This window comes from Apus apus, chromosome Z (genome assembly GCF_020740795.1).
Source record: "Apus apus isolate bApuApu2 chromosome Z, bApuApu2.pri.cur, whole genome shotgun sequence".
Classification (NCBI taxonomy): Eukaryota; Metazoa; Chordata; class Aves; order Apodiformes; family Apodidae; genus Apus; species Apus apus.
Window position 1 is genome coordinate 29,539,651 of NC_067312.1, and position 25,625 is coordinate 29,565,275.

General features: G+C 42.6%; 2 protein-coding genes across 8 annotated transcripts; one reads left to right on the forward strand and one right to left on the reverse strand.

The window, feature by feature from the left end:
• The first annotated feature begins 1,047 nt into the window (after window positions 1-1,047).
• On the forward strand, window positions 1,048-10,138 carry CDC37L1 (cell division cycle 37 like 1, HSP90 cochaperone). 2 transcript variants are annotated; one of them, XM_051642362.1, is made up of 7 exons: window positions 1,048-1,181; window positions 2,619-2,900; window positions 4,807-4,897; window positions 6,997-7,112; window positions 7,398-7,520; window positions 8,404-8,559; window positions 9,403-10,138. In XM_051642362.1, exons 1-7 carry the CDS (start codon window positions 1,077-1,079, stop codon window positions 9,502-9,504), a joined length of 975 nt encoding a protein of 324 aa, XP_051498322.1. In that variant the 5' UTR covers window positions 1,048-1,076; the 3' UTR covers window positions 9,505-10,138. The 2 variants fall into 2 exon arrangements, with proteins under 2 accessions (XP_051498322.1, XP_051498323.1); XM_051642363.1 differs by lacking the exon at window positions 7,398-7,520.
• Window positions 7,020-25,361, reverse strand: AK3 (adenylate kinase 3). 6 transcript variants are annotated; one of them, XR_007891795.1, is made up of 8 exons: window positions 24,968-25,358; window positions 20,204-20,323; window positions 15,965-16,137; window positions 13,540-13,658; window positions 12,060-12,179; window positions 7,879-8,129; window positions 7,263-7,313; window positions 7,020-7,104 (listed from the first exon to the last, which is right to left on the reverse strand). XR_007891795.1 is itself a non-coding variant. In XM_051642367.1 (7 exons), the coding sequence occupies exons 1-6, from the start codon at window positions 25,113-25,115 to the stop codon at window positions 7,307-7,309; spliced, it is 687 nt and encodes a 228-aa protein (XP_051498327.1). In that variant the 5' UTR covers window positions 25,116-25,358; the 3' UTR covers window positions 7,020-7,104; window positions 7,263-7,306. The 6 variants fall into 6 exon arrangements, 5 of the variants coding, with proteins under 5 accessions (XP_051498327.1, XP_051498326.1, XP_051498325.1 ...); XM_051642367.1 differs by lacking the exon at window positions 7,879-8,129; XM_051642366.1 differs by lacking the exons at window positions 7,020-7,104; window positions 7,263-7,313 and having other exon boundaries at window positions 7,528-8,126.
• Window positions 25,362-25,625: the final 264 nt, after the last annotated feature.

The window sequence follows — 25,625 nt, forward strand, 5'->3', positions numbered from 1 at the left end:
CAGGAAACTTTGCTACCTACAGAGAAACGAATGAGTAGAAACCATCACTTCTTCTCTTACATCTGATGAGAAGACCTGTTACAACATATGCACTACTAGGACCCGTTTGCACAAGAGCAGCAATCCCCTTTTTAAACACACATCACTCAGCAGGAAAAACTCTGCATTTGTCCTAACCTTTCCCTGCACACTCCTTCTAGCAGTCTTTATGCCTGCAGCCCCAAAGAACTGATTGGTGCCTCCTCTTTGGAGAAAGAGCTAGGTAACCCAGAGATGAGAAACTACGGCTGCAACAAGGGCATCTTCTGATCTTCACAGGGGCATCACCATTGCGAAGCTATGTCCTCAGCTTATACGGACTTCCATTCCCAGACGAGAACCTCGCCGTGACAAAACAAGCGGCTCCCCAGGAGCCCTTAGGGTCGAGCGTGCTCAGCGAAGCACCCAGACAAACATCAGGCACGCTCAGTGCGGAAACACGCACCCATGCGGTTGTCACGGGAGGGTTCGCACCCGTTCCTGGATGCGTAGCTTTACCGTGCGGCACCTCGCAGTCCCCGATCACCGCGGTGACAAGCTTCCACCTCCCCGCAGCCCCGCAGCTGCCCCGCAGCTGCCCCCGCCGCCTCCAGCAGCAGCCGAGCCGCGGGAGCCCGGCCTGACCGCCTGGCCAGGCCGCCCGCAGCCTCCCTCCAGCCCCGGCTCAGCGGAGCATCTGCTACACCCGGGCACGGCGGCAGCTGCTCGGGGGGCGGGGGCGCCGCGCGCTGGGCAGGCGGCAGCGGCTCGCGCCACGGAGAACCGCCGGCCGGCCGCGCCCCGCGCCTCTCCCCGGCCCTGCCGCCCTGCCGGCCCTGCCCGGCCCTGCCGCCCTGCCCGCCCTGCCCGCTGCCCGGCCCTGCCCGCCCTGCCCGGCCCTGCCCGCCGGGCCGGCTGCCCGGGCGGTGCGCGGGGCCCGGCGCAGGGCGGGGCAGGGAAGGCGCGGCCGCCCCGCCCGGCGGCCCGCGCCGGCTGCCGGAAGCGGTGCTGCCTCACTTCCGGCGAGGCGCGCAGGGGCGGCGGGAGCGGGGCCCGGGATGGCGCTGTGGCTGCCGCGCTCCCGGGACGCCGGCCCTCCGCCCGAGGAGCACCAGGAGCCGGGGCGGGCTCCCGCCTCCCGCCAGCTCCTGCCGGAAGTGCAGGTACAGCCGTACCCCCTCCCCCCCGGCCGCCCCGGCGGCGCGAATCCCGGGCCCGGCCCGGCCCGGCCCGGCCGGTGCTGCCCCCGCGGCCGCAGCCGGATCCCGCCCCGGGGAGGGGCCGCGGAGAGACGCGAGTCACCGTGAGGCCCGGTGCGTGTCGGGGTGGGGGGTGCGGAGGTGTCCGCTCCTGCGGGGCCGCCCCGCTCGGCAGGAGGGGCCGGCGCTGCCGCGGGGCCGGTCTGGCCTCTGCCATCAGCCGGGGGTAGCGGCGCCGCGCTTGGCAAGTGGAGTGGAGGGAGCTGGGCTGAAGTTATCCCGGCCTCCCTGTGCCTACAAAGCGGGTGTAAATAAGCCGTGTGTTTCTTTATTGGCTAGGGCAAGTCAGCCTTGTCAGGAATGCTGCGTGTCCTTGTGACAAGTTGCCATTGCATTCATTTTCCCTAAAGTGGAATTTTTATCTTGTAAATAAAAGAGAAAATAAGAATGCTGCAGGTCTGAAGACAAAGTTGGCACCAGAACTTTGACATCCCGAAAGCAGGGTCCGTCCCCCAGAGTGCAGTGAGCTGATCCACACACAGAGTTGAGGTGTTTGCTCTAATATCCAGTTCTGTGCGGAAAAGGGAGCAGGATGGTATTCCACAAGCAAGCTCCGCTTCCCAAAACACAAGTTGCTACTTTTATACACAGAAATATGTAACCTTACTTTATCTCTAATAATATTCTATAGCAAACATGACTGGTTAACTACTTCTTCACTTCCATTTGGAGTGACAGTGCTTAAAAATTTCACTATGCATACTCAACAAGTAAGGGACTATTTGTTAGTAGAGGTCCCACTAGCCTATGGGTGGGTATTTTAGTGTGTTGTAGAGCATTCCTCTGCTGACAGTGTGTTAATATAGTGAGTCCAGTCAGTGTTTTCTACCCAGTGCTCAAGGCCCTATCTGAGGTAAGTTGTGGGGAGTGCTCCTTCCCATCCCTTCCATCTGTTTTGCAAGCTTATGTCTCAGGGTCAGGCTGCTGACTGCTTGGGATGTGTTTTTCTTTAATTCTTGCTGTCTCAGTTTCATGTGAGTTCTGGTTTTATTCTCTGTATGTCTTGGTTCTCTTTTATGTGATTTTTCCCTCTACATTTTACTTATTTCAATTATTAACTGACATCACCTGTGTTAAAGTTTCCTTCAAATAGTCTTTTACAGCTTGTGCTGTCCTTCATGTCCCTCTGCCATAGGTTATCAGCAGCACAAGCTTCATAAAATGGCACAGAAAGCTGAGAAGCAAATGGCTATGGATGTTTTTTCTTCCCTCTTGGTGAGAGGGCATGGCATATGCTTTGAAGGATAATTTATTAAGTTAGTGTAAATTCCCAGCACACACCTGGAGATTTAGGCCTGTCTGCTCTTACATAATAAATAGCATGTCTCATTTTCCTTTTAGACATACAGCCAAGGGATTGAATTAGCCTGTCAAAAAGAAAGAGAATTTGTGAAGCACTCGGTGGAATGCACTTGGAACCTAGCAGAAGCCCAGCAAAAACTTGGTAGCTTAGCACTGCATAATTCAGAATCTTGCGATCAGGAATCTGCTCAAGCAAAGACTGAAGCTGCAGAATTGAGATGGAGAGAAGAAGAGTGGAGAAAAAAAGAAGAAGCACTAAACCAGAGGGAAGGACACAATCTATGGAACACAGATCCTGTTAGTAAGGAGGTATTTAATAAGGTATGATCTATATCATTGTACATGAAAAAAAGTGTTAGCCTCATTTTTTATTGAGTGTCTTTTGTGTCCAGTCCAGCAGAAAACCCCACAGTGTATGTTAAATGTCTTTTTCTTTTTTTTTTTTTTCCTTACTTTGCACCTATACTAAAAATCTGAATGACATTTCTCTACCACGAGTGTGAATTAGAACTTGTGTGGGTCATCTTGGTGTTAGATATGAGCTGGCAGTGTGCACCTGCAGCCCAGAAAGCCAGTTGTATCCTGGGCTGCATCAAAAGAAGTGTGGTTGAGGGGGGTGATTCTGCCTCTCTACTCAGGTTTCTTGAGACCCTACCTGGAGTGTTATGTCCAGTTCTGGATTCTTCAGCACAGGAAAGACATGGACCTGTTGCAGTAAGTCCAGAGGAAAACCACAAAATTATCAGAGGGCTGGAGCACCACTCCTTTGAGGAAAGGCTGAGAGGGTTGGGGATGTTCGGCCTGGAGAGGAGAAGGCTCTGGGGAGACCTCTTTATGGCCTTTTAGTATTTAAAGGGGCCCTATAAGAAAGACGGGGAGTTTTTTTTTTTCATCATGTCCTGTAGTGACAGGTCAAGGAGCAACTGTTTAAAATTGAAAGAGGGTGGATTGAGATTGCATGTAAGAGAGAAATTTTTTATGATGGGGGTGGTGAAACACTGGAACAGATTGCCCAGAGAAGCTGTGGATGCCCCATCCCTGGAAGCAATAAAGGTGAGGTTGGATGGGGCTGTCAGCAACCTGATGTAGTGTAAGATGTCACTACCCACAGTAGGGTAGGTGGGGGTGGTGCAACTACATGACCTCCCTTCCAACCCAAACTACTGCATGAATCTTTGTAGTGCAAGTGTTGCCAAATGTGCTGAACAGTAGTTTTTTGACATGAAGAGTGTTTCTTTACAGTGCCAAATTCTTAAAACATGAAACTGTTAGTTTGCCACTGCTAATGACTACTGTAATACAGATTATCTAGCACAAACGTGTTTTGTTTTTTTTATAGTAGAATCTAAGCTTTGATTTCACAGTATAATTTGAACAGCTAGCCCATGTCCTAATTTCACTGAGTCAGCTGCATCCAGGCTGCAATGTACATGATTCTTGATTGTGGACAGATCAGTAAGTTTCTACCTGAGGACAGAAGTTCCTCAGAGTTCTTTGGGTCAGTAGACTACAATGAGACTTCTAAACTCTATTGTTAACTAATGCACTTTTTAAAATAAAACCTGCCAAGTACATGACATAACTCTAAAATTAGAACATAGTCCTTTAAATATTAAAATATAATATTGCTGTGTATCACAAAAAGGTCCTGATTTCATTGGGGACAGAGCTGATTTTCTTTGTAGTAGCTAGGAGAGTGCTGTGGTTTGGATTTAGCGTGGGATTCAGTACAAGAAGAGTGTGGATGATGCACTGATGTTTTTAGTTGCTGCTCAGATGCCCAGGGCTTTGCTAGTGTGCAGGTGTGTAAGAAGCTGGGAGGGGGCATAGCCAGAGCAACAGGCCCAAACTGCCCAATGGGTTGTTGCATATCATGCAGCATTGTGCTCAGTATATAGCTGAGCTTTGGCCAGGAAGCTTTTTCTCTCTTCTGGGATTTCTGTCCTCTGGGATCACTGTCCAGGGATGGGTTGGGCATTGGTCAGCAGGTGGTGAGCAGTAGCACTATGCATCACTCGTTTGTATGTTCTACTTTTTTTTTTTAAACTTTTATTGTATTTCAGTTATTAAATTGTTTTTATGTCAACCCACGAGTCTGTCTCCCCTACTCTTTGGGGGTGTGGAAGAGTGAGTGAGCAGCTGCATGGTATTTAGTGGCCTGCCAGGTTAAAATCACAGTAGGTATGTCTGGAGTTTCTGCGATAGTACATTTTTTTTTCTTTCTCAGAGTTTTATTAATCAAAAAAGAAAAGAGAGAGAAGATGAAGATGTGTCTGAACCACTTACACAAAAACATGAACAAAAGATTAGACACTTTGGTGAGTGTGCTTTTTTCAATATTTTGCAGTTCAAACTCACAATTTGTGTCGGTTTGCTCCTGCAGTACAGAATGAGTGCTAAGAAATGGAAGACCTGGCTAACAGACTGTTCAGCTTTATTTTATTAGGACAGATGATAATTTCAGTGTGAAATAAGGTGTAGACGCTTGTTAGTTCCTGTGACCAGTAAGAAATTTAAAAGAAACAAAACTCAATACTCAAATGAGCTTAAGCCCTGAAAATGCTCATGTCCTAGCAACCTTTTTGGCTGTTCAGTGGGAAAAGGGAGGGGCATTCATGGAAATGTTAGTCGTGTGTATAGAAGTGCATGGGGTTGTCCATAGCTGTCTCCTTTTAACAGATGTTTTTGTGGCAGCTATTAATCTACAGGGGTAGAAAGGAATTCACTGATTGAAAGGAAATGTCTGTAAATGCCTGCTGACATTAAAGTGTGTGTGGAATTGTGTCTTAGAATTTTATTTAATTATCCACTAGGTGTCACTTTAGCTGTATCATAATTGTTGAGCCCAATTAAACACAAAGCCTATCTTGTAATCTGAAATTTTGATGGTTCTCTGAAATGCTTCCATTTTTAGTTACTGGCTGGTTTCAGAATATGATACAGTATAGCCATATTTGGATTTCAGAACAACGAGGAATAGGATTGAGTTGGCAAAATTCAGTTCTCTGTACAAACTTGCTTTTACTAAGCTGTTTGGCTTCTAAGGATCTTCAACTGTTTTAGAGAAAGGGTTTATAACCCTCTTAGCCTTGGCAAGCCTTACCAAGCTGGGACACAGCACTGTCAGAGTATGCAAACAGCAGTGATGAGGTGTTTCACAGAACCTGTGCCTAACTGCTCCGTGTAGTGATAGTGGAATTAGAAGACATCTCCCGTACTGTGCATTTCAGCAGAGAAAAAGAGGCTCTCTTGCAGGCTTCCTAGCTAAGACTTGGGCAAAATCACTCGGTTGTCTCAATTCAGATTAAGCTGTTACACAAACAACCTTATTACACAAGGTGATCAGTTTTTTTCTTACCTCTGAAATTCAAAACCCTCGTTACTTTAATTTGAAATACGTAGGTCCATTGTAAAAAGGGACAGTACATTAATGCTATTTCAAGACTCTTGTTCTGGGCTAGGTGCTGCCAGGGGGCAGAGTGGCCCTTGCTAGCCATATTGCACGAGTTGTGTTCCTGGATACTGTGCTGGCTTCCAAGCAATAAAGAACATACACATGGTAATTCTCTTGAAAACAGCCAAAGAAATATCAGCCATCACTTTCTCTTTAGGCATTTGTTCACTAGAGTTAAGATTAGCTTAGGTCGTGACTTCTGAATTATCTTTTGCCCCATTATAATTACACACTGCTAGGTAAAACTGTACATCTGGTACCTGTTGGCAGTGATGACTTGACTGTCAGTGATACATGAAGGAAAATTTTAACAAGTGGACTATGTACTGAGTTCTGATTTTTAAACTCGGCTCTTTACATGAAGGCAGCTTTGTGCTATCACAATTCAATCTTATAGTTAACTTTCCTAAACGGATGTGGCTTCGCATTTTGAGATCAAGCTGTTCCTGTATAAATTCCAATTTTCTAAAAACCTAGCAAATAATGTGTTGGAAGCACTTTCACTTTCGACAGATGGCACATTCTTTTATTTTAATTTTTATTCTTATTTGCAAATATTTAGAGGATTTGTGTTTGTCAGAATCACTGGATGTAAACCTGTCTATAAACTTTTTAAACTATTTGATGGTGTAACCAACAGATACCTACAACACTTTGTTAGTGTGTATGAAAACTGATTAAAAATAACTTGCCAACTATGTTAGAGATGCATTGAATTACAGAATATTGTGAGTATTAAAATCTATTTTTAGTATTTTCCAAGTCTGGTTATACCTTCTGGTAATTTGTTGTCAGGTAGATGTATAAATAAAACTGCCAAATTTAGCTGCATGCTGTCATGCTGAGGTTAGTGAATTGCAAAGGTGTTATATATACTGCATATATATATCTATGCAAGTAATTTCCTTGCTGTATTAAATCACTTACCCATTTAGAATATCTTAACCATGCTTCTCTTACTAGGTATGTTGAGCAGATGGGATGATAGTCAAAGATTTTTGTCTGATCACCCATATCTTGTATGTGAAGAAACATCTAGATATCTCATGTTGTGGTGTTTTCATCTGGAAGCTGAACAGGTATGAAGATGTTTAAATTGTTTGAAAACATACAGTTTCCTACTTAAACTGTAAAAAGGCTGACCAACTTGATCAGCTGTTTAACTGTTCTTCCCACCCTCTCTACTGAAAAGAAGTCTATAGTGCATTGTCACATACATGTCTACTTACAGGTAATCATCAGTCCCCTTGCTTCTGTATTAGTTCTCATCTGTTTAAGAACTAGAACAAAAGGAAATTATTCTGAATTGTAGAAATATAATAACAGGAAATATCTTTAAATCATAACTTTAACTTATTTTTCAGAAAAGAGCTCTGATGGAGCAAGTAGCACACCAAGCTGTTGTAATGCAGTTTATTATAGAAATTGCCAAAAGCTGCAATGTGGATCCAAGAGGTTGTTTCCGTCTCTTTTTTCAAAAAGCCAAAGTAAGTCAGCTTGGGAATTGATGGGAGAAAACTCTTGATGCTGTATAAGGGACCAGTGTTTCAGAGGTTTCTTCCTAACCACAGGAGGCTGAATGTTTTATAGACTGACTTAGGCTTATGGGAAAGTTAGCTGTTCTTGTCTAGACAGAATATTTTGGTGTAATTCCAATTCTGAAAATGAAACTTGAGTGGATTTTTCCTATCCTAGAGGGAAAGTAACATACAGCAGGGGGCTAAGAGGGGTCTTACAGACAAGTAATAAGTAAGTAACAGTAGCAAACACAGACCAGTTTAAGGACTGTTTTTGGCTAATTACACCTGTGTTTTCACAGTGTACCAGTGTATCGCCACAACTTACTATTTCATCTGCAGTTCTCAGTGGGGCCCAAATTAGTGACCTTTTCTCAGTACTGAAGCAGAGCAACCTAGAGCTATGCAGGAAAAATGCAGGAAGATTGAAACTGGTTTGCTGTAGACTGTATTCAGTTAGTCAAGACTGATGGATTTCAGTTTTGCTTGAAGGAGTTCAGTTGGTGTGCGAGTCAACTTGCACTTGACTTTGGACCAGAGAGGTACAACAAGCACCTGTTCTTCTAAGGGTACTGGCTTCTGAGTTGGAATAAAGGAATGGCTAAAATTAGATTTATTTTTGTATGTCTTTAGATAAAAAAATTACTTTGCTTCTATGTATAGATACTACAGATTGTCTCAAAAATAAATCTACTTGAAATTTCATTTTTAATTGACTAACATTATTCTTAAGATGTTCACAGCTGTTATTCCCCAAAGGGCATAACATGCATTACTGCATGTTTTTTCAGTACAATGTATCCTTTCAACTCAAATCTGACTGAAGTGCAAATATTTCATTTTCTCTTTGCAGACAGGGGAAGGTTATTTTGAGGCTTTTAAAAATGAACTTGAGGCATTCAAAACAAGAGTGAGAATCTGGTCACAATCGCATGGCTTTCAGACTATGTTACTACATGATCTCAGTGTCAATCCTGGTCTTGTAGGAGAGCTGGCTTCTTTTTCACAGGTAGGTTGTTTATTTCTAGAAATTAACTTCAATAAAGTAGGATTGCCTTTCTGTGCTTTGAGAAGCTCTACCTTTCTGAAATATAAAGAAGATTACTCCCAGAACTGCTAGTGCTCAGGGTATAACATGCAGTTTCAGTATGCAAAGCGTATGTCTGCTTTCTTTGTACTTGCTGGAACTCAGAAAGCATCAGTGTAGAGTCAAAAGCATGTATTAGTTCAGTGGTCTTACATTATCATGCTTAAAATAAGCACTGCATCATAAAACTGATCAGATGCTAGAACTGTATTCACAGTCTTTACCACAAGCAGTAAAACAAGCTTTCAGTGTAAAATGCCTAATCCTATTTATAGAATCACTCAGGGAAGTCATGCCTAAGCAAAGTCTTCAGCTGCAATAAAAGGAAGCTGACGATATTTAGGTCATCGGTTGCAGTACCAGTGATGGCTGCATTCTGGAATGAAGAAGCAACTTGAAAGATTGTAAAGAAAATAGGTATTAGGAAAGGAGTCACAACTGAAGCTACTTTTTTAAAATAATTTCATTACTGTACCTTTCAAATATGATTCAACAGCTGAATGTTGGAGTAAATGGGCAGTCAAGTGGTAGAAATACTGAGACCAAATACAACCTATGCCAGCAAATCTAAAGAATTATTGACACAATGAGATGATACTGGTTGATTAATTTTTCAGAGCTTATTTCCTTAATGTTGCAAATATGTCTTCTATTAAGAGGGACAACACGGAGTCCAACTTCAGCTAAAAACTGTTTCTGTCTCTCCTCTCCTCTCCGTATGTAAAGTTATAGAGCATTAAGCTGTCAATTTTTCATCTGTTGCAGAATACAAGTGATCTACAAGGTTCCATAAACACAGATGTCTGCAGTTTAAACTCTGTGACACAAAGAGATGAAGAAGAATCCAAAATGATGGACACAGTATAGTACTCTCTAAGACTGAAGCCAAGTACTTGGTTTTTTTTCTTCTTTTTTGTTCAAAGAAACAAACATGGCTATTTTCTTGACACTTATTTTTCTGGGTACTGCACTTTATTTTTGGTGTCAGATTTTTGTTGTTGTTTGGTTTTGGGGGAAAGGGATTTTGAAGGGTGGGTAATTCAGAAAAACTTGTAATATTGTTTGAAAATGTGCTGCTAGTTTTTTGGTTGTCCTTGAAGAGCAGGATTCTCATATTGCCGAATGTGAACTGGATGTGTTTTCAGCTACTAACTTTGCCTTTCATGACTTTAGAAATTATAAAGTATGAAAAAAAAAAAAAATCTGCACAAATGCAATGTTTACAATACATGGTAGATTCTCAGTAGAATCTGCTGTTGTCTTACTACGGATGTGGACATGTTTTTCTCTATAAATATTGGAGATCACAACTGTATTCATGCTACCTTGCCGACATATAAGCTCTCAAATTTGGTTATCACTAAAAGCAATAAATCAGTATCTGGTATCAGTATTTCAGATCTGAACGGATTAGATTAAAACACTGGCTTTCTACCTCTACTAAGGGGATTTTAATGTTACATTGTGCTTTCATTAAACATAATTTGGTTTTGTCCTAAAATCTAAGCGATGGTTGTGTACATGAGTGCTGGGTTGCATAATTTCTGAAGATGTGACTCTTGTTCAAAAGGCTAACTTCAGATTTTTTTTAACCAAGTCTCATTATGGGGAGAAGTATTTGATACAGAGGATGGAGGGAACTTGGTTACAGGGATTAGGCTAAGACTTCTGTTTAAACAAAAAGCTTTGTTGCAGTTCCCAAAGAGTGAGGTGCCATGTGGGGTTTGAAAGGTATTTCATACAATAATGAACTAAAGCAGGTTTATGACACTGCCAACTCAAACAATTGATGCGGAAAGGCTCCTGTTTGAGAAACTGGAAGTCCAAATACTATTTCTAGACAAAGCATTCCACAGAACCTTTGCAATCCAGAATGCTACTGTACTTTTTTAACTTGCTACTATTACAGCAGTTCTGTGTATAAACATGCAAACTGCAGTTGGAAGGCTCCAGTGAAGACATCTTCAGGTAACATCTCAAATAATCAGATACAAGCTGTATACACTCTTCATCCTTCATTGTATTGTTCTGATTGTACATAAGGCCTGAAAGGTAGCAAGATTTCAATAGTTTGATGAACGCAGGCAAGCTTTCTTTAAAATGTAAGGAAAGCTGCTTGCATTTGTAGCTGCTTCCCATATTATGAATTTATAGTAATGGAAAAGCTTTACAAATTCTAGCATGACCATATTTTTTAGACTCAACTGTGTTTCAATACTGATAATACTACAACTCTATATGCAAATGTAGTCCAAGGTACAGTACTTGCAAAATGAGACTGGGACATGCATTAGAAGGACACAGCTACTTCAGACATTGCCCAGGCTGACTTGTTTGTTTGCTGACTATTCCTGAAACTGTCAATCTGGTGAGCATAAAAGGGCTAGGAGAATTTACTGAAAAAGTTGAATGTCTGCATTACCTGGACTGTTACAAGTGTGGCCTGTGGAGGTTTTTAACTCCACTTACCTAGTCAATAAATAAATACAAGAGCTGGTCAAGACATAAATTAATAGTATGAACTCATGAAAATCAGTCTAAATTCTACAAAAAAACTTCCTAAAGATGATGACAAAGTGAATTATTTGACCACTGGTAATCCTGGAACTGGCATTCATAATATGTTGTTTTTTCAAAGGTAGTAGAGAAGACACATTGACTAATCAAGACAATCTACCTACAGATTTATCAGATTACACCTAATCTGTTCAGTATTTGCAATCTTCTTACTAATAAAGTCATATACAGCAGAACAAAGAGGCCTTACCAAATGTGTTACACATCACTGAACCTATTTCTCATGCCTGTGAGATAGCTGCTCTGAGGGTAGAAATATAAACATAGTGATAAAAAGTGTAAAGGTAATTTAAGCCAAACAAAATCCACTAACATCTGTGCAAGCGAAGCTGAAAGAAAGTGACTGTCTTCCATGAGATCAACCTGTATGTATTCTGAAATGGCTTTCTGCAAAATGGTGGTCATGGTTTCCTACAGCTTCTGGCTGGCCTCAACTAATCACACGTCCAAAGAAATGTGTTTTCATGTCCTTGTCGTTACTTCACACTAGAATTCCTCAGTGAGTGAATCAATCAATATGCTTTGTAACTAAGCTGTATTCTGAAATGTGTTTCCTTCACCAGTCAGTATTTGCAAACCTGAGTATTTTTTAACAAGAGACACAAGAGTAGCTGTTTTATTAAAGTCTTACTATATTTTAAAAATTAGGTATATTTAATATAAAAAAATTACAGCATTAAAGTGAGACAAACAGAAGACAAATTTTATCATAATATAAATTAAGGACAACATTAGACTTTAATTCTTGATCAGTCTGATGGACTACTCAGAGAAATCCTTGATTGCTGAATGTCATGTAATCAAGTGAGAGCTACGACAGATGAGTGTAAGTTAAGACTTTTCACCTGGGAGTGGCAGCATCTTTCTGGCTCACATCTGGCAACTTGGTTTGGAGGAAAGCATAGATATGTGGCCAGATTTTATTGGTTTCTGTTCCAGAGAAGGATTTCAGTAACCCTTTTTCCCTAAGGCAGAAAATAAGAAAGCATTACAGAAAGCGAATTGTTTACGTGATCCAGGATCTCTACCTCACTTGAAGATTGCCTGGACAGGAGCGTGCTAATAGACATGTTACTTAACACCAAGAACAGCCATAACATTAGGAATGCAGGCTGGGCATGCATTACTCTGTGCCTCTTAACAGTGAGCTATTGGCCACATTGCTGTCCCCAGAATACTTAATACAAACTATGAAGGGTAAAAATACGAAGAAGCAATGCAGTTATGTAAGACATACTATACAGCAATCATCCAAACAACTGTGACTAACCCAGGTATTGTAAAGTTACACCTCAAGAATCAAAGAAGAAGCATCAGAAAAAAACAAGTGAACCAAGCACAATCAAGTTATTCTGAATTGGTTCTGGTAGCTAGTTTTATCTGGAAAGTTATCATTAGTAATAATAATAGTTTAGGCCAATGTCTCACTGTGGTGTTTTGAGGCATTTTCACTTCAGAAAGCTATCAAAGTCAGGACAATCACTGTCAATCCAGAAAAAAACCCTTCAAAACTTAACCACCCCAAAGATGAAATTCTAGTGTTGTGTTCATCAGTGTTGGTAGGGCATATTGAAGGATGGTGGATACAGAGATAGAGGAAGGACTGCCACTTTAGGATGTTGTCAAAGCAAGTCCTGATTTCTCTGTCTAGGCAAGATAAGACTACAAAGCTCTACATGGTGACCTACCATTATCTATATATTAACACTGGTATTTGCAGCTTTACATTAAGAGAAACTTTGTGTGTAATTTTGGTTCTTGCAAGAACTAACAATCTCTTACCATTCCACAGTGCAAACGTGCAGAGTATTCTCAAATAGCTACTTACTCCCCAAGAATCTTGCCAGCTGTGCCTGTCACACTCCTGTTCTTAGAACAGCCACTTTTAAATCCTCATTAACAGTTTTTCAACTTGTGTATCACTTCTTGAGCCCTAGTCCTAGTTAGGAGGGCTTCAATTTATACATCCAGAAGAGAAAAAGCAGTTAAATCTTCCAAAAAGAGGAAATGTCTCTTCTTACCTTGTTAACCAGAGCCTTATTGCTCAGAACAGTACTGTAATGTATAGAATAATGCATAATGCTCTTTGTAAACCTAAATATGGCTTAAGTGAAGGCTCTTTCACTAAGCAAGCTCCTGAAGAAGTTTCATGCAACAGTGGAAAACTTGTATTACTGGGTTGATTTCTTACCGAGTTGAATAACACACTGCTATTCATACCATGTCCCCTGTTGCTGTATCTCTGTAAATGAAGAGATCTGTTCCTCTCTGTACTAAAGCAGATGAAGCTTTTAGAAATGTGAAAGACTAGATTTTACTACTTACCGATAATATGCTAGAACAGGTTTTGTTTGTGCATCATAAGCCTGCAGCCGCTTGGTAACAGTCTCTGGCTTATCATCATCACGCTGAACAAGTGGCTCTCCAGTGATATCATCAATCCCCTAGTCATGGTCAAATGCAAACACTGGTGTTTATTTCTGTTTAAGTATATTTTGTGTCTTTTTTCTGTTTATACTATGATCAGTTTCCAGTTAGTCAAGGTGTAGATTTCTCCTTAAAAAAAGGCTGCTGCTTATACCATATCTGGAATGTAAGATGCTGACTTTTCAGTAGAACAGTCCAGTAGTTAAAAATATTTTCTCAGTATTGGCAATGAACATCAGGTTATAGTAACTTGACCAATTTGTCCTCTGAAAAGTTTGTTGAATATGGGACACAGGTAGACAAAACCTTCATATATGAGGGAAAACAATATTGTTGGCACTATGTTCCTGTGTAACAGGAGCCTGTGTTTGACAATGCGGAAAGGAGTTAATGGCCCTTTTATTTTAAGTTACAAATGGAAAAGTTACCATGTAGCAACAGCTGTATAAAAAAAATGGCATAAAAGCCAGCTGAAGTTTTTCTAAAACTCAGTAAACAGAGATAGGAACCTAATCTGTGAATCATAACAGCTCCTACTTACTGCCTATTTTGCCTCCAATTTACTGAAGTGCTTTAAGTGATTATGGAGCTTGAAAGCAGCAATGGTTGAAGAAAATACTGACCAATGGCATATTTTGTGAAGGACTAGCTGGTGTCATAGAAGCTGGCTCCTTCTTAGGTGCATCTAAGGACAGAATATGATCCACCACAGATACAAGGAACTGTCTGCTTCTCTGTATATATTAATTTAATCCTCAAGAATTTTAATTTTTCCCTAAAGACAAGTTTAATCTGATGTTTGGAGGGGCAACACGAGTGATCTTACAAGTCCAAAGCCAGTTAGACCATAAAAATATTTTACTTTCTTGCTTGCATCCTGGCAGTCAATTTCAGAAAATCAGTAGCCATCAATGTTCATTAAAGCTTCTCTGTTCATGAAGGTGTGAAGGAAATCTGTTCCAGAACATCTGTATCATATTAGAGATGGATTTTTATGGTCAAACTTACCTTTTTTACATAATGCAATAATTTAAAACATGCTTCATTTCTAGCATCTGTGCAGGCAGTCATACTAGTGCTTTCATTGTACCTACAAAATATTGAGCCTTCAGCCTTCCATTAACTCTAAAGCCATAATATTTTGGTTCTTTTGAGTAAGTAAACATTTTTTGGGTCTATTAGATAACTGAGACAACTGTATTTCAGCTGTTCAGCTCCATTCCATTGTTACATGTAAATATTGCAATCTACTATGTTCTGATATGCCTGCTAATTAGTGGAAGGTTGAGCTGAGCATTCCTAACAGCAAAGCTACTGCAGCTGAAGCCCACTCTTTGGTAGGTCTGGTAATTCTCTATTGCAGCTTGCCTATGTTCCTCTGCAATAAAAAATAACCATTACTTAAAACACAATGTTTTAAAAAATAAAATGCAGTGTTTCCAGCTGCCCACTTCCAGTGCTTACCTCCTATTTCACCTGGCCTCTTCTCCTGCAACACTGAAATCAACAAACTACAAGGCTCGCTATGCTTCTGATGTAACAATACAGATTCCAGGTGAAATGTGATGCCAAAAAAAGGTTAAGTTATTTAGAGTTAAGGATGAAATACAGCTTAAACTGAGTTGCATTAAAGTTAATCCGAGTTCCGCAAAAATATAAAAGTAACAATGAACAATCGTTAAATCTTGAAGCTTACTATTCTTATAAGGATGTCTCAAGCCATAACCTCTTTCATCTGTTGAGAAGCTCCCTGACTGGAAAGTTTCTACATCTAATTTTGCAGAATGACAACTGTTCCCTTGAAAATACCCATCTTAGTTAAATGTAAACACAGGGAAGCATTATGTGGATTCTTCTGGCTGATGGTTCAGTGTCCCTGCCCATCAGGGTTCCTTAATGATCTTTAAGGTCCCATCCGACCCAAAGCATTCCATGATTCTATAGTTCTGTGTGTTCCCTAGATACAAAGAATGAGTCTTCTGGAGGAAGAAAAAGGAAACTACACTTTGGACTCTACAGGCTGCAAGCTTGCACGACAAGCTAAGAACATGCCCAACTCCTATGCCAGGGTGCAAGACAGATTTAACAAGAGCTTACAAAACACCATGTTTCATTCTCTATGGGACAAACACATTGCCCATCAGCTTGAGTTTCTACCAGGGCACTAAGATACTTTGAGAGGCAGGCTGTTACCAGACAGGTTGTGTGCTCTTAAGAGATTAAATGAGCCTTTTTCTTCTGAGCTACTGTGTTTTACGACATGCACAAAAACATTTTACTGCAGTTACCAAATGCAATGCAACACTTAACATGTATTGCTTACCTGCACTTTGGGAGGACTGAATTCAAGATTGTAGACTCTGCCACTAGCAGGGTGGATCCAACGTGCTGTTAGTCGACATTTTATGGTCTCAAATGGTACATCTAGGTCAATGACAGTGTCTATTTGGCATTCTTTATCCAGGGCTTCTGCCTGAGCAACTGTTCTGGGGAAACCTTTTTAAAGGAAACATAAAAATCCAAAGGCAAGAATTACCTGGATTTGGTCATTAGAGAAAATAATTATGGGGAAAAAAACATCATACTGTAAAAGCTGAAGAGATATCAGATTTTCCAAGTGTTTTCCAATGTGTCATGGTGCTTTAACTTAAATGCTTCCCAGCTTCTATTTACTCAGCTAATCATCTTCCCAGAAATGTACCAAATAAACAGAACAAAACCCCATACTCGTATGTACTACACACCGGTATACTGAATAAAAACAGTATATATACATTTAGAACAATAAAAACTACAGGCAGTACACTCCGACATCTGGAGCAACCTAGAAACGTGTGACAACTCTTACTTCCACGGTTGTGTTTTAAGTCTGGCTTAAAGAGGTGACCATTACAAACCTATTTAATTCCATTGCAGTAAGACCAATAGATGTAGAGGAGGCAGGCCAGGATTAATTTTACATAAAAGTAGATTTATAAAAGAGTTCTGGGAAGTCTAGTGTATCAAACTGCCCTTGGGGATGATGACTGAGAGAATGCTCTGGCTGCACAGGAACCTGTCTCTTCACTTAAAAGGCCCCATGAACTCTGGCTTCAGCAGCATGGCTCAAAAGACACGTGTTACTGTCAGAGTGTGCTGGTTTGGTGGGGCTTTTTGGTAGCGGGGGAAGGGCCCCAGGGTGACTCCTAAAGAAGCCACAGAAAGCTTCCCCTGCTGAGGTAGCCAAGGAGCCATTAGACAGCAGGTGCAACCAACATGGAGGAGAGAAGAAGTGCAGTGCCGGGGTGAAGATCCTGAGGTGGTGAGGAAGAAGGGGAAGCAGGTGCACAACAAGAAGTTTCCCTGCAACCCATGGTGAGATGGGATGCTGGCCCTGCTGCACTCATGGAGGAGCATGGTGGAACATTCCCTGAAGGTGCCAGGAGGAGCAAATGTGACCCTGCAGCCAATGGGTTTGGATCTGCAGCCATGGAGGACCCTGCGCCAGGGGAGCTGACTGTTCTCGAAGCAGCCCATGACTCTGTGGGAAGCCAACAATGGAGCAGCTCCTAGGGGACTGTACCTCATGGGAAGGACTCATGAAGGAGAGGTTCATGGAGGACTCTCTCCCATGGGAGGGACCCCGTAGGGAAGCAAGAGAGGACTGTAAGGAATCCTTCTTCCTGAGAAGGAAGGAGCAGCAGGAACCACCAGCCTGTGAACTGACTCTAAACCCCATCCCCTGTCCCCCTGTGCCGCTGGGGGGAAGGAGGGAGAGAAACCGGGAACAAAGGGATTTGGGCCTGGGAAGAAGGGAGGGCTGGGGTAACATATGCAAGCCCTGCTCTGTGTGTGTCTGTGTCCTGTGTGTATTTGATTGGTGTGAAAGTAAATTATTATTTTCCCCCAAGTTGAGTCTGGTTTTCCCATGACCATAACAGTGAAGAACCCTCCTAGTCCTTTGTCTTGACCCATGAGCTTCTAGTTGCCCTTTGTCCTCCCCATCCCGGGATTGGAGGCGCAGGAGGGAGCGGGGCAGAGTTCCGTGACTGGCCACATGGCTGATTCTTTGTGTCAGATTAGCCCCAAACCTGGACACTGAGAAATCTAGTGGAACTGAAGAAGAGGAGAGTGAGAAAAACAGAACAAGAAAACCAAGTTCTCCACAATGAATTTACAATGAAAAAAATACTACAGGAACTTTAGCAGTCAAAGCTACTGCGTAACACGCTATTGCACCACTGGATTTACTGGAATAACACCTCTACCCACTGAGCTCTTGAACAGACTCATGTTCTTCAGTAGCTTGTAATTTTCATCATACTGTACAAGTAAACTTCTCCATAAAGGCAAGTACTGATAGCTACAAATTTAAGGAATTCTTTGCATAACATTGGTTGATGAGTCCATTGCCTGAGTAAGGAACCAGACAAGAACTAGCCTTACAACAGAAAAACAAACAAACAAACAAACAAACAAAAATCTATTGCCTTAAGGCTACTGTGTCTTGTCTTGCACAACGCAAAAGGAAACAGTTGAATAACTCAGACCAAGGTCTTGTTTGTTTATTAAATCTAATGCACCTGGTTTGCATCACAGTCCTCATCCTATTTCTCTCATGTACACATTATCTTATGGAAGCAGCCAGGACTCCAGCACCGCTTTTCTGTCTTACTATTGACAAGCTAGTCAGCCACCACACATCTCTATTATGTAGCTGGAAAATAAGTTTGCTTTGGGACTTGGTAACGAGAAATTCCTCAACAAATTAAAGTGCCTCTACAAAAGTATGTCATTGAAACTGAACTACTGTTGGCTGCATGCAGTGTTTCATCAATACAGAAAAATAACCTCCAAGTTGTGATGAATTATAAAGAATTCAGCAACACACAGAAAAGTGTGTAAATAATCCAGCATATAAATTTAGGCAAATCATACCTACACACACTCAGACTGCTACATCTGTTTTAACTCCAGAAGCCACCAACCTACCTAAGGCAGTGGACACAGGTATTTGCTAAGAGAGCATACAAACAGCTCAGAAACTATTCAGTTTGACCTGGCTGTTTGTTGGCTGACCTCAGCTGTTTGTTCTGAGTTGCAGCTGTGTCACGAGCCAATGCTGTCACAGAGGCTAGCAAAGAAGAACAGTTTCCCACAAGCTGTCAAACTAAACACTCTCTGGTTAGCGTGTTTCAGCAGAACAGCACTATTCTTACCGAGCGAATTATGCCAGAGCTATCCTTAGTGTAATTTACTGAGTCTCATTACAAATGCTTATGCAGACATTTCTGCTCCAAAAGTTTAAAAGAGGCAGCAGATTAAGATGCAGCACACGTTGGTTTATTCTATCACAGTCACCACACCATCCTTCTGTTAAGAGTTGCCAGAGTGCCCAGCTATATTGCTAAATGTCCAGATCCACAAGGCTGGAACTGTGTGTATACAGGACCTGGAACTAAAGAAAAAAAAAAACATCTGCAGCTCTTTCCTTTATTGATAATATTTTATTGTGCTGTTCTCTGTGGGAATTAAGCCTTTGTCTTCACTAAGGAGGAACGTAACTGTGGCTAAAACCACTGGAACAGATTGCTGTACTAGAAGCAATTAAAATAAAGCACTAAGGGACAGAGCGCACTGTGGATTTTTCAGTCCCTCTAAATAAAAAGCCACAGCAACAACTTTTTACTTTTATCTACTGAGACAGGCAGTGACTAGAATCCAAAAACACACACACCTAGCCTAAACACTATCTTTGCGCCATGCATCCAACCGTAGTCCCATGGGCCAAGAGTTGATTAACTCAGACCACACTCTCATGCATTAAGTTTGATGCATCTGGTTTGCATCACAGTCATTAGCTGCTCGCATCCTATTCCTCTCACGCTTATATTAGCTCATGGTGGTGGTTCTAAATGTTGAGAACAGAGGGAGAGCCAGAACAAGTAACGAGTCATTCAGTCCATGAAGATGGTGGCAAATCCATTTTTCCTCTACTGTGAACACTGAAGCAATGAGCTTACACTGCAGAATGACAGAACAATTCACCCTACAGAACAGAACCAAAAAGCAAATTCAAGAGACCTTTTAGAGCACTTAACCAGTGCTTTTATTAGTGATTTTACTATCCATTGCACTGCTGCAGTCCTGTTTTCCATACTCACCTTGTTTCTGTATCACATACTCTTCTGTTTAAATAATTCCTCGGCTCCATTATTCAAAAGTGTTTCATTCCTGAAGGACTTTAACATGAAAAGTGTATTTTAAAGGGGAAATAAATCACAAGAATTACCAGAATTGCCAATTTTGAAATTTTACCGGACTGTTGAACTACCCTTCTCAACATTAACTAAACATCCCTGTAATGCTCTGAAGGCAGGATACAACCAAAGCATTTTACAGCCAAAAAAACCTGAGGCAGACTAGCTGCTGAAGGTTTCACAAGCTGGCAACAAATACTGACCAGTTACTATGGCTTGAGGATGTCTACTAGAGTATAGCTACACTCACTCGATTAAAGCACTCAAAGATTCCCATGCAGATTATCTCTCCACATACAGTGACATCCAACACACTAACTTACCATCCAACAGCCAGTTGTACCGATCAAGACCTTTTAGCTCATTCAGCATCAGTTGTGTCATGATGTCATCTGGAATAAGCCGCCCCTGATCAATGTAGGACTTGGCAAGGATTCCAACTTCTGTGAAAAGTAGAAGTCACATTACACTATCTCTTACCTCCAGCAAGTGAAAAAAAAAGACTGCAAGCCTGCAAAAAAAATTGTTTCTATGAGGGTGGTGCAGAACAGTGAAGTTATAAACAAGACTGACAGTACACTTGCTGAAATTCAGAAAGAGATGATCTGTTAGGATTTGATAATGGAAATGTGTATCTGATTAATTCGATTGGTCAGGCCATTAGGTAAAAGAGTCTTCAAAAGAAGAAATTTATAGGATACAAGTTCATTACAGTATCAGCCCTCAGACTGCCTGTCAAGGAAGCGATTTTCTCAGTTTGGTGGTTACTTATGACTTCACTATGAAGGGAAATGCCTTTGGTATTTAGGAGAGAAGGCAGCGGCACACACTTGCCAGACACATATTTTTAAGATTACTAGAGTTACAAGAGGATGTTTATAGATGTTGTAAACTATTTATAGGAGCATGCAGACAGTATTATTTTTCCCATGGAACTGACTAACCTTTAATCCCAGTAATTTGTCCCATTGCCTTGCTAAAATGCCATCCACACATCACAGGTCTGGATGTCCCACCTATGCTCCTACATGACGTGCAGTAGCATGCTGCAGTTCACTCAACTCGTGGGCCTAGCTGGGAATTTGCCAGGATTGTGTCCTAGGCACAAAATCTCTGTTGCCAGTGTTTATAAAACAATTACCCAATTATGTAAGTCACCCAGAACAGCAGCTAGATTGATTCCAGTTGGCTCTGCAGAAGTCTTTACTTGCAGGTAGTTCAGATCTAGTTACAGTAAATATAACAGGAGAGAAAAGGGGATGGACTGACACACGGAATCAAGAAATAACCACTTTCAGCAGAGAGCAACAAAGAATGCCAGTTCCAACACTTGATGCAGTTTTGGAACATGTGATAGTGGGAGGTGTCCCTGTCCATGCAGGGGAGTTGGAACTAGATGATCTTGAAGGCTCCTTCCAACCCAAACCATTTGTGATTCTGTGACTGTACAAAGGCCCTTATTCAGTTAAGGGAACTGAAAACCAACAGATGCCCTCTTGTAAAGCAAAGAGTAGCTTTGGTGCTGAAAAAAAAAGAGTAATAAAGGACAATTCCTCCTTGTTGGGTGTTCACATCTTTAGTCAGGCTTTGAAAAGTTTGAGGACCACCTAGAAACAGGCACAATGCACCCTGGTCAGACTTCTAAAAATTGTCATACTGTGGAAAAGAGGCAGACTCCAGTGCTTGAGCCCTCTAGCAGATCACACACTGCAAAGAAGTCGACAGTCGGTTTGGGTACAAAGTGTTTACTCTTTACCTCCCTCCTTCAAGGTCAGCAAGTAATACCTCTCCTATTACTCCAGTGCACTTTAAACTATGTACTCTGCAAAAGCAAGCTGGGAGGAGGAATAAATTACATCTAGATAGTTCAATGTGCACTTGTTGCTTGGATCTGCTACCGATTCACGCTGCCATGTTGCTCTAGCCACAATGATTTGAGAATATGGGCAAGGCAAGGTTGGTAAGAGAATGGTACCAACATACTTTGGGAAGACAGATGAGCTTTTGGGCCCAGAGAGATTTAGAGTACAGCAACCTGTAAGTTCTATTATTAGACCAGCAGAGCCATGAATATGCTGCCTCTCTCTACAAACAAAAGGTCATCTAGAAATTCGTTATTACAGAAGACAAAAATAGGCACAACTGTACCCAGATAGTTACATTAGGACTAAAGGTTTGCACACTGTAACACAGCTCTTTCCCCCACACACACACACCTTTTTCGTGTTGTTGGGGGTGCAATTTCATGAGGGGTTTGTTTTATTTTGTTCTGATTTTTTTCAGCTTGGGTCTGAAACCACAGCATGGCAATCTTTGGAATAAGAGGCAACACAGGTTTCTTTCCCATCTAAGTAATAACAGGTATTCAGGTTTCAGTGTTTCCCAAAAGATCAGCATGTCCTAACTGCATGGCAGCAGACAAGCTCTATCCACATTCAGACAACAGTCGGTCTGCTTAGCACTTGAGGTGGTCTCAGACTGTCAACTCTCCCAAGCCAGAGAAGATAGCAAGAGCTGCAAATTGCTATGGATGTTCACGTATTCAATAGGACTTTTCAGGCGACAAAGTAAATTTTCACAAGACAGCAAATACTCAAAATGACACTGTATAAGTACTGTTAACTAGATTTAAATTTCCAAGTGTCTTAACTGTTCAACTTAGCCTGGTACAGTTCCCAGAGAAGGGGAAACTGCAGGTCTCCTCTATTATAATCAAAACTCATAAGGTCTTTACCTGAGCAAAACTTACCAAAGCTCCCTGAGTTGCCTTTCATATCCTCTCCCTCCTTCAGCGTACTACTTACTCGTGCTACCTCAGTATTTATCTCAGTCCCTTGGAGGCCCATTTCTGCAACCACTTTCATTAAAAATTAAAACAGAGCTTCATCTGGGTTAATTTGTGAATGAAAAAATCTGTAGCAGATTTCTGTAATTTCTACACTAGCTAATTTAGAGCAAACTGCGTAATATCTTAGTCTCCACTGGCTTCTTGCCTCACATCCAGGGTTTGAACACTATACTTCCATTTCACATCTTGGTGTTTCTTCACATTCTTTTATCACAGCTTTGTGCTCAAGTGTGTCCAAAGACGGGCAACAAAGCCGGTGAAGGGTCTTGAGAACAAGTCTTAGGAGGAAGTGCTGAGGAAACTGGGGCTGTTTAGTCTGTAGCAAAGGAGGCTGAGGGTAGACCTCATCACCCTCTACAACTACCTGAAAGGACATTGTAAAGAGGTAGGCACTGGTCTCTTCTCACAAGTTACTGGTGATGGAACAAGAGGAAATGACCTGCAGCCGCACCAGGGGAGGTTTAGACTAGATATTAGGAAGAGCTTTTTCACTGAACAGGTTTTCATGCATTGGAACAGGCTGCCCAGGGAGGTGGTTGAGTCACCATCCCTGACTGTGTTTAAAAGTCATCCAGACGTGGCACTTGGGAATATGACTTAGTGCTGGACTTGGCATAGTAGGGTTAACGGTTGGACTCGATGGTCTCAAAAGGTATTTTCCAACCTAAATGATTCTATGTTTCTTCCACCTCTCCAACCCACCTAGAACACTTTGCTACACCACCTTTCCTTCCACTACTTTGTGGATCCCTCCTCCAATCAAGCAACGGAGTATTTCCACTTGCAATTTCACTCACTTTTCATCTTGATTCTGGTGCTCTTTGACCTTGCTCCTAAGACATATTCAAAGAGCACAAAACCTACAGTATTTAGTAAATAACACATTTCCTTAATCCTCTTGGAATGCCATCCCTTCTCACTAGGTCATACTCATATTGCAAGTTTCTAACAACAGATTTGGTTTTTTGACCCTCTGTAAATAAAAACTTAGCTTGCAAAACCAAACAGACAGAAAAAGCATGAATGTGATCAGATCTGCCTGCATAGGTGGTGCTCCTAGCAAATGTTTAACTTGTAGATATCAACTGTAGTAAAGTCAGTCAACTAATGCAAAGTCATTGTTCTTACAGAGCAAACTGAATCGGTGTGAAAAGAGATGTGGAAATCAGATCACACCACAATTGTTTCATAATACAGGTAATTTTTTACTTTCAAACACGCTTATAAGCTTTCAAAAGCAAGATTGCCAGTTACCTGCAGTGATGCTTACAAGTGAATGTAGTCCTCTGCAGCTTCGAAGTGCTGGAAATAACAATACTCTCACTTTGTCACGTGCAACCTGACACAGCTTTTACAACATTTTCAGCCCCACAGTGAAAAAAAGCAGGTACAGAAGTCAGGAAGGGGACCTGTCATCATTGCAAAAATCCAGAGGAGAGAGGGGTTGTGACATCTCAGAAGAGAGACAGAGGCTGAGCTAGGACTATACAGTACATATAATTCACATAATTACCTAATAAAAGCAACTCTGTATGCAAATATGTGGCATTCTGAAACCTAAGCATGATATGAACCTGTGGTTAGATAATAATAATTTAAAAAACCCAAGGTAAACAGTTTAAAACTTCTGCCCGCTGTTTTTGGAAAGCACCACTACAGTTACGCCCGCCAACTCAGGACAAGGCCTTCTAATTTTGGATTATCTAATTTTGGAATTTTTGGTAATTCTAGGTGTTCATCTAGTCATCAAATGGAATCTGAGAAAGTCTGATTGCCGAGAACAGTTAAAAACATGAATGCTTCATCCTTTCAAGATATTTTAGCTGGAAGACTATCAGGAACACCAACAAAAATTGCTTGCTGCTCCAAGGAGGAGGCACCAAGGAGGAGCAAACAACCAGGTGCTACAAAACGGGGAGGACGGGATAAGAGACAGATCCTGGGCTGAAGCCGAGGCCCGCTTCGGTGGCCTCTGGCCTCCAGGCACAGCTGCGTGAAGACGCCCAACCCCTTGGGGGGGACAGGGAAGAGATGGGAGTGGGAGCAAAAACCACCCCTCAAGCAGCCTCCAGGGGCTTCCAGGACGCGGAGCGGTGGGTGGGAGAAGCGGAGGGCGCGGGAGGCGCGGGGCCGTGTCCCGCCAGCGCTTCCTGCCGCGCTGAGCGGGGTGGTCACCGCGGCGGGGACTGTCAGGGGCCGGCGACCCCCCCTCCCCATCCCGGATCGCCCCCGTTCCCACCTGTCCTCCTCTGCATGTTGTCCCTCAGCAGGTCGCCGCTGGAGAGGTGCTTCACGCCGAAGTGTTTGATTATCCGAGCGGAGACGGTGCCTTTCCCGGAACCCGGCGGCCCCATGATGACGGCGCGCAGCAGCGGCGGCACCACCATCCTGCGGCTGCGGGCAGGGACGGGACGGGACGGGCAGGGCCCCGCACCGCGCCCCGCACCCCGCTCCGCCCCGCGCCGCCTTCCCGCGCCCTCCGCGGGAGCGGGGCGGGGGGCTGGGCGGAGGCCAGGCCGGGGGCTCCCGGGAAGAGCCGCGGCGGCGTTGCTGTCAATCAGGCGCAGGAAGGAAAAACCGTTTACGTAAAAGCACCGCGCTGACGGGGGGAAATGAAGCAAACCAAACCCAGCAACAACCAACCAACCAAACAACCCCGCCCCCCCCCGCCCAAGAAAAAAAACCCAACAACGACAAGGAAAAAAACCCAAACAAAAAAACCCCAAACCAACAAAGTACCAAAACCAAATCCCAAAGCAATTCCCGTCTCAGACAGGAAACCACCAGGGAACATCGGGGCGTCAGAGCCCCAGCTGGCTCTGAGCAGCCCCATCCCGGCTGCTCCCGGAGCCCTCAGCCCCTGCCCCAGCCTGATCCCCTCCTGGCTCCGGAACCAG